The sequence below is a fragment of the Equus quagga genome, chromosome 2 (assembly GCF_021613505.1).
Source record: "Equus quagga isolate Etosha38 chromosome 2, UCLA_HA_Equagga_1.0, whole genome shotgun sequence".
Classification (NCBI taxonomy): domain Eukaryota; kingdom Metazoa; phylum Chordata; class Mammalia; order Perissodactyla; family Equidae; genus Equus; species Equus quagga.
Window position 1 is genome coordinate 23,082,904 of NC_060268.1, and position 7,569 is coordinate 23,090,472.

The 7,569-nt window shown below is 52.5% G+C and overlaps 1 protein-coding gene across 2 annotated transcripts; it reads right to left on the reverse strand.

The window, feature by feature from the left end:
- Positions 1-3,736: 3,736 nt before the first annotated feature.
- LOC124236445 (granzyme B-like) lies at positions 3,737-7,316 on the reverse strand. 2 transcript variants are annotated; one of them, XM_046655455.1, is made up of 5 exons: positions 7,184-7,316; positions 5,960-6,107; positions 5,319-5,454; positions 4,857-5,114; positions 3,737-4,211 (listed from the first exon to the last, which is right to left on the reverse strand). In XM_046655455.1, the coding sequence occupies exons 1-5, from the start codon at positions 7,236-7,238 to the stop codon at positions 4,050-4,052; spliced, it is 759 nt and encodes a 252-aa protein (XP_046511411.1). In that variant the 5' UTR covers positions 7,239-7,316; the 3' UTR covers positions 3,737-4,049. The 2 variants fall into 2 exon arrangements, with proteins under 2 accessions (XP_046511411.1, XP_046511410.1); XM_046655454.1 differs by having other exon boundaries at positions 4,857-4,970; positions 7,184-7,311.
- Between the last annotated feature and the right edge of the window lie 253 nt (positions 7,317-7,569).

The window sequence follows — 7,569 nt, forward strand, 5'->3', positions numbered from 1 at the left end:
GCCTGAGGAACCGCTTTTAGTCTTTCTTGCAATGCAGGTCCGATGGCAACAAATTCTCATACCTTTGTTTTCCTAAAATGTCTTTTCTTTGCCTTCATTTTTCAACAATATGTTCACTGAACATAGAGTTCCAGAAAGAGGTTGCCTATTTCTTTTTTCTTTCCAAACATTTAGAAATGTCCTCTCACTGTCTTCTGACTTCCATCATTTCTGATGAGAGCTTGTTGTTACTCTTATTGTTTCTATAAAGTAAAGGGCATTGCTTTCCTCTCTGTTTAATTTCACCTTTTTGTCTTCATCTTTGTTTTCTTTTTTTTCTGAAGAAGATTTGGCCTGACTTGACATCTGTGTCCATCCTCTTCCATTTTTTTCGTTTGTGGGGTGCCTGGCACAGCATGGATTCATGAGCGCTGTGTAGGTCCACACCTGGGATCCAAACCAGCAAACTCAGGGTCACCGAAGCGGAGTGCACAAACTGAACCACTGCACTGCTGGGGGGCCCCTATCTTTGGTTTCTACCAGTTTGACTATTATATGCTTACATGTGGATTCCTTTGCCCTCCCCAAGGTTCACTGAGCTTCCTGAGTCTGTGGATGAGGAATGTAGTCTAGCAATAGGCCTATGACGAAAAGGAACCAGGGGCTGCACTTCTTTTATGGTGAAATGCGTTTGTTGGAAAAAAGCAGTGTTGTGTGGGATAACAAGACAGGAAATCAAGCCTGTGAGTTCTGTAAGTCCACAAAGGGGGAACCGGCAGAAGTATGGTGGTGGGCAGGAAGGCAGAGCTATCCCAAGACACGTTCCCAAATAAATTAGCAAGATCTCACTTTTCTTTGGGCCTCTCTCCCCCAGGACCTGGCTTGGGAGTTCTCTCCCTGCCATCCTGGGACCCAGGTCTCCTTGTGGGTCTGGATGGAAGACGGGGTGATGGGAGTGACTTTTGGTGAGTAGAAGCGTCTCCTTTAGGTCATTACAGAGATATTTTGTTTATTTTTATTATTAAATTTTTGTTACAGAGATGTTGAGCGGAGGATCATTTCCTCAAAGGCAGGAGTGAGGTAGAGGATACTTCCACAGACAAAGGAGATTTGAAGGAATCAGCAGGATTAGGGTGCTTACCCACCTCCATCCAAATGTGCCCCTGAGCAGACTTCAGCTCACCAAGCGAGGTGCTGGAATCCTTGTCACAGAATGGCTGCACAGCAGCCCAGAGATTTTCTCTCCAGGGAGGAGTCAGAGCAGAAGCTCAGCTCTTGTTCAGGGATGCCAGGAAGTCATCACGGGGCGGGGGTTAGACCACATGTCAGGGCTCTTGCTGGCCTGGCTGTCAGGGTGCCTGGGCTCAGTCCAGGCTCTGTTCTAACTCTGTGGTCCCTTCAGTCGGCCACTGCTCCCTCCTGGGACTGTGTCCCTCCCTCATCTCTCACAGGAGGAAAACCTGCAGCAGCGTCCTCAAACTTGTATGAAAACCACAGAACCATTTCCTCAAGTAAATATCATATCTAAACTCAATATACATGTGGCTGGGCTACTTTTTAAATAATACTTTTGTTTTGCTTTTGGCATTTTCTTTCTTGTCTTTTTGCATCAAGGATCCAGGTTCTTAGTATGTCCTAGATACAGAGATATTTTTTCGGCTCCAGATCAGAAGCTGCGTGTCTTCACTGCTCTGCCCTCATGAAGGTACCCGCAGTCATGAAGAGATTGTGTTGCTGCCTGCTTTGTGCACAACAAGGTGGGAAAGGCCATGCCTGTGAGGGTTACATGATCCCAGAGTAAGTACTTCTTGTGGTGAGAGGATAGTGCTGTGTGTGTGTTTGGAGCAGGAGCTCAGAGCTGGAACGGATGCTGATCTCCCAGGTCCTGACCCATATGACAGGCAAGCCCTTGGAGAGATGGCTGCTGGGAGTGTTTCCTGAGGTGAGCCCAACTCAGGGAGATCCTCATTTAGCAAAGAATTCCGTACTGTATGTGTGGGCTCCAAGCCAAAACCCTCCTCAAATCGAAAAATCTGGGTGATCTGGAAACTATGGATGCAGCAGTAACCACGGTGGCCTAAAGAGGAGAGGCCTTTCTCCAGATTTCCAGACCATGTGAACCTCCCTGAATCTAGTTTGATTCTGCGCAGGCAGGAGGTACAGTAACCACAGGGATCATGTTTCCGGCCAGTCCAGTTGGATGGGTGTTTAGAGTCTGACTCTAGTTGCCTTCAACCAAATACAGAATACAGTTTTTCCTACACTCTGATTCTGTGCAATTACATTCCTACCTCCCACTTTTGAGGCTAATGAAGGTAAGGCTGCCCTCGCTGCCCTCCTCCCTCCCTACGGGCTGCCCTCTCCTCTAGGTGAAGAGGAGGCTCCAGTGGACAGAGTGTGGTGACTTCACTCCTAGAAACTAAATGACTGCTGTCATTTCCAAATCCCACACCCTGCTGTCCTAGAGTAACACGTGCTCACACTCACATGGACTGTGACCAGCAATAGGAACAAAACTCAAGTTCTTTATTCCTGTGGATTTCCCACGAGATCTAGGCCATGTGCACTCATGTGACAGGGAGGGAGAGTTACATGATTTGGGTGAAACTCACACTGTCAGTGTCCCTCAGGTTCAGATGACAGAGTCTGTATTAGGTCCACTGTGGATCCCCAGTGCCAGGCCCTTAGGAGCTCAATCAGGGTGTGTTTGTTTATTGATGGAAAAATGGTGCTTTCCAGTCCTACTGCAGAGAGCGTAGGGCTAACTCAAAAGGCTGAGACAGCCCTAGGTGGCCAGTGAGGGGTCTTAGCCTAGAGGCCTGCAGTGAATAAGAGGGACAGGCTGAAATGTACTCAGGCTACTGAATGACCAAGTGGGAAATGCACCCTGAGCACTTGGGGAGTCACTGGGGTGAATGTGAGGGGTTGAGCTGGCCTTGCCAGGTGAGAGATGGGGCAGGGGTTCTGGAGAGACAGCCTGCCTGCCGTGTCCTCCACGGGTCCCGCCTGTTGCCAGCACAAGCCTGGTTCCTTGTGGCACTCTCTGCCATGTCATGAGCTGGGCTGGCATCTCAGGGGAGAGGCCCTACTGGAACCACACGGAGCTCTGAGTGTCCTAGGCAGGAGGGCTATAAGGAAGGGGCCAACTCAGATCAGGCTTGTGTGGAGGGGACAGGAGTTGGTGGACTCTGAGAACTCTCCATGGAAAGCAGGGATGGAGAAGAAGGGGCAGCCAGGAGACTGGAGGGCAAGCTGGGCCCCAAGGTCACAGGAGGACAGGGAGGAAACTCAGGCTGGGTGAGAACAAGGAGCTTCTCCAGGGACCCACCCTGACTGTGTGCCCTCTCCCTGGCTGTGGGAGAGAAATATCCTGCTCAGGAAGCCTCTCCCCTCCCCAGTGTGGGTGGCTATGCCATAGGGCTGCAGCCTCAGGCTTGCCTGCTTGGTGTCCGGGACCCATGGTGTCATCCCCCTTCCTGTCTGCCATATAACACAGGGAAGGAGGTAAGAAGTTCACCCTGAGACCCAGGATCAGAGAGGTTCATGTTTTCTCAGCTGCAGCCCTGGCAGAAGGGCAGGCCCAGACAAACGTGTGGGTCAGAAGGAGCTGGGTAACAGCTTTTCTTGAGGTTTGGGGGAGGTGGTGGTGGGAGGTGGAAGAGGAGGGAGCAGAAAACAGTATATTTGTGTCCTTGACCTTCTAAGGACCGAGTTAGTGCCTGTGAATGAGGGTCAATGAATAAACAAGAAAACAGCCTTTCCTGCTCAGCTCAGAGACATTTATTTAGTTACTGGTGTCATTCTGGATCAGCTCCAGAGAAGGTGAGCTGGTTCTTACAGTTAGAGGCTTTTCATGGTTTTCTTTTTTTTTTTTCTTTTATAGATTTTAGTTTTTCCTTTTTTTTTCCTCTCCAAAGCTGCCCGGTACATAGTTGTATATTCTTAGTTGTGGATCCTTCTAGTTGCAGCGTGTGGGATGCCGCCTCTGCATGGCCTGTTGAGAAGTGCCATGTCGGCTCCCAGCATGTGAATGGGGAAATCCCTGGGCCACCGCAGTGGAGCAAACGAACTTAGCCACGCCAAAACGGGGCCGGCACCTTCATGATTTTCTTTATCCAGGGCAGAAAACTCGAGACTTTGGTATAGACCCGTGGAGGAATCCCGCCTGATCGTCCATAGGAGACAAGGCCCTGGATCACTTTCTTACACACGAAAGGTCCTCCAGAGTCCCCCTGTAGACAGAGAGTGGCGAGGATTGAGTCCGTGCTTCCCCGGGGCCTGCCCACCTGCATCCCAAGTGCCCTCTCAGTGAAGGCCGGCTGGCCTGGCCTCCATGTGGAACATCAGAGAGCAGGGCAGGTCCCTGTGGGCCCCTCAGCTGCCTAGTCCCGACCCTGGACATTGTCACAGCTTCATTTCATTCAGGGGTGCTTCCCTCTCCTCCCCCAGGTCCCAGATCCTCTCCCATGAGGGCGCTGTAGGACTGTTATTCCGTCTACCCTTTAAGAACATGGAAGCAGGCAGGTGAGGCTGACACTCAGCATGGAGGGTGAGCCATTTAACCAAGATGGGAGCCAGCTCTGAGGAGCCACCTGGTTTGACTGCTGTACACCCAGGGAGCAGTTTTCTAACACCTGTGCCCGTCGTGGGGCAGAGTGTTGCAAATTCATGATGTGGATGGAGCACCATATTTAGATGCATCTCAGGCCCCTGGTAGGCTCCCAGAAGACCTGTGAATCCCCACTCTGGCTGCTCCCCCTTCTCTTCCCAGGAGAAAGATCAGAGTCTAGGGTGTGGAGGAGGCCCCACTCCTTGGGTTTGAAAGTCCCAAAAGACCACTCTCCCCAGAGCCAAGCTAGGTAGGTGCCCAGTCTCACCTTATAGGAAGACTTCTCTTCCTTCGGGTCTCCCACGCAAAGCTGAGTGGTACTGTTGTAATTGCGTAAGTAGGATTTGCACACCTGGTCCTGCTGCACTGTCAACTCCACCTCCTGCAGAGTGTCAGACCCTCTGCCATTTGGGGTGACTCTCCCCCAGCCTGCCACACTGCACACCTGTCCAGGCCTCACCTGGGCTGTGCCCCAGGGCAGGCTGATGGGCTGCACAGCTGTAGTCAGCTCGGCCTTTCTCTCCAGCTGATGACAGAGGCAAGAAAGTCCAGCTCAGCCACTGTCCTCCTGGGCCTGGACACCGCGATGGGGCTGCACTGACTTCCCTCTCCCCTGAGCCACTGGGACTAGTCAGGTGGCCAGGATGGGAAGGAGGGAAGGGACAGGTCCCAGTGAGAGGGGAAGCCATCTGGACCCAGGACAGCAAGAGCAGCAGGGCGGTTCCCTTACCTTTAGTATCATGATGTCATTGGTGATCTTCTTAGAATTATAATGTGGGTGGGGGATGGCTTCCTTCACAGAGATGACCTGCTGGGTCTTCTCCTGCTTCTTAATGTTGTGGGCACCCAGGGTCACCTTGATTGAGCTATGCAGAAAGCAGGGTGGGGATATGGGGGGCGTGGAGTCAAAGGAGATCCAGCCCAGGAGCCATGAAGGGCTGCTGACAGCTGGGCCAGGGCAGGGCTGCAGGAAGGAGAAATCAAAACAATGGGAGCACTGGGCAGTGGGTGACTCTGAGAGGGGATTCTGGGAGCTTTTTCAGCCCTCAGGCAATATTGTGAAAGGACGCTGAGTTTGCCTTTTGACCCTAGTGCATGGTTCCATCCTCCACAGCTGCTTCATTTGACCAGTGTGGTCTCTCTTCTCAACTGGGCCAGTACCTCTCACCTCTGACCCTTTGACCCCAAAGCTTGCCTGTCCTATTCTCACTCTCCATAACCCAGGCATGCCCTCAGATGGCTCCTCTGATGACCTCTCATGCCCTTGAGCTCCCAGGAGCCAGGGGAGCTACCCCAGGCTGCAGGCCCTCGGCAGAGGACAGGGGTCCCTTTTGGGGTCTCAGGAGGTGTCAGCTGTCTACGGTTCCTCACCTTCCCCAGCAGTGAGCAGCGGTCAGAACAATGTCCTGTCGCACGAGGACACCGCCGCAGTTCTTCCTTTTTTCTTTAATCAGATAACGAACAAATGCCATGTAGGGGCGAGAGTGGGGCTTGACCTCATGTCCCCCGATGATCTCCCCTGAAGGAAAAGTCTTATCTACTTGTGCGCTCCCAGCGAGTTCACAAGGCATGCATCACCTTGAAGGCTCAGGACTGCTGGGCATCTGGGAGCCTGAGATGGCCTGGAGTTGAGAGGGGCTGGGGTGGGGCTTTCCCTCTAGGAAAAGGAAGAGGAGCAGGCTTGGCCTGTGAATGTGTCCTCCACAGATAATTGGAGGTGAGCATCCAATTACGCATCCTAGGGACAGCAAAGTCCTAGAGTCTCCTGAGAATTCCTCTCCTGACTTTGCTTTGTTTCAAGAGCCTGTATAAGGCACTGTTGTCCTGTGATGTCTGGGATGATGCTGCTTTCCAGTGGCCAGGTCTTAGGTTTAGGGATCTAGATGTTGTCGTAGCCTGTTTCCCATGGCCTGACACATAGTGGGTGCCCAAAAGCTGTTTGTTGGCTGCATGAAGGAATGGCCCCCAAGGGCTTGAAGGAGAGTTTGTAGGGCCAGCGCTTGCGGGATTCAGAAAAGAAGAGAAGTTCAGGTCTGCAAACAACTGCTCCATCCTGGCAAGAAGGGAGCTGTTAAAGGCCTGGGAAGAAAAGCAGAGCTGGAGAAGGGACTGAGGGGCCTTGGGACTGAGCAAGGCACCAGCAGTCCTCTGGGGTCAGTGGTCCCACCAACTCCGGGGTCTGCAGAGCTCTAGACTTCTCTCCTAATCAGATGCTGAGGGAGGCATCTGTGTCATCCCAGACCTGGAAGCCAGGCCCACTCTGCCCTCTGCAGGGGAATTCATTATTTTCTCTTTTCCGCTTTCCCTCCCTCTGCCATGCACTTCCAGTTAAGTTCCACTTCGCAGATGGCAAACGTAGGGCCTAGGGAGGGAATAGCACCCACTGGCTGTTCTTGAGAACTGCCTTCTGCCCTGACATTCTTGTTGGTAGCTTATCCAGCGTCATACATGGGATTCTGAGGTGGGACGGGAGCTGGGATTCAGAATGTTGCTGGTGGATGGATGGATCAGGGATGTGCAGAAGGGGCAGGAGATCTGAGCCCACTGTGTTTGGGGGGAGGGGTTGGGCATCTGAGGGCGGGGATGGTCACTCACCTGCCTCTGCCCCAGGGGACAGTAAAAAGGCCAGCAGGAACAGGAGAGTCTGCATCTTTCCAGGAAGGTTGCCCAGGTCAGAGAGGCTGTTGCTTCCTCTTTGCTCTCTTTTAGCCCCGAGGAGAGGAAGGAGGTACAGATGGGCTCAGTGACCTCAAGTCCCCCTGTGGCGTGTGGTGCTTCATCAGAGACGGCTTTCTATGAAAGCTTCCCTGCCCCCACTCCTTCTGCCTGTTGAAGTCCTCTAGGTGGTTGTGTGAGAATCATGCAGTGACCACATGAGAACCCACAGTGGATGACTCAGGGCGGACCACTTGTTGCAGCCTAGAGCAGGAACCCAGGGGTACAAAGTGGAGACCGTGTGCTGTGGTATCAACAAGTGGAGG

Coding starts and splice junctions, on each gene's coding strand:
- LOC124236445 (XM_046655455.1), bottom strand. CDS start 7,238: ATGCAGACTCTCCTGTTCCTGCTGGCCTTTTTACTGTCCCCTGGGGCA. Junction 5,455..5,959: donor GCTGCTCACTGCTGGGGAAG/GTGAGGAACCGT, acceptor CTTTCTGCATAG/CTCAATCAAGGTGACCCTGG. Junction 4,212..4,856: donor AAGAGAAGTCTTCCTATAAG/GTGAGACTGGGC, acceptor CTCTGTCTACAG/GGGGACTCTGGAGGACCTTT.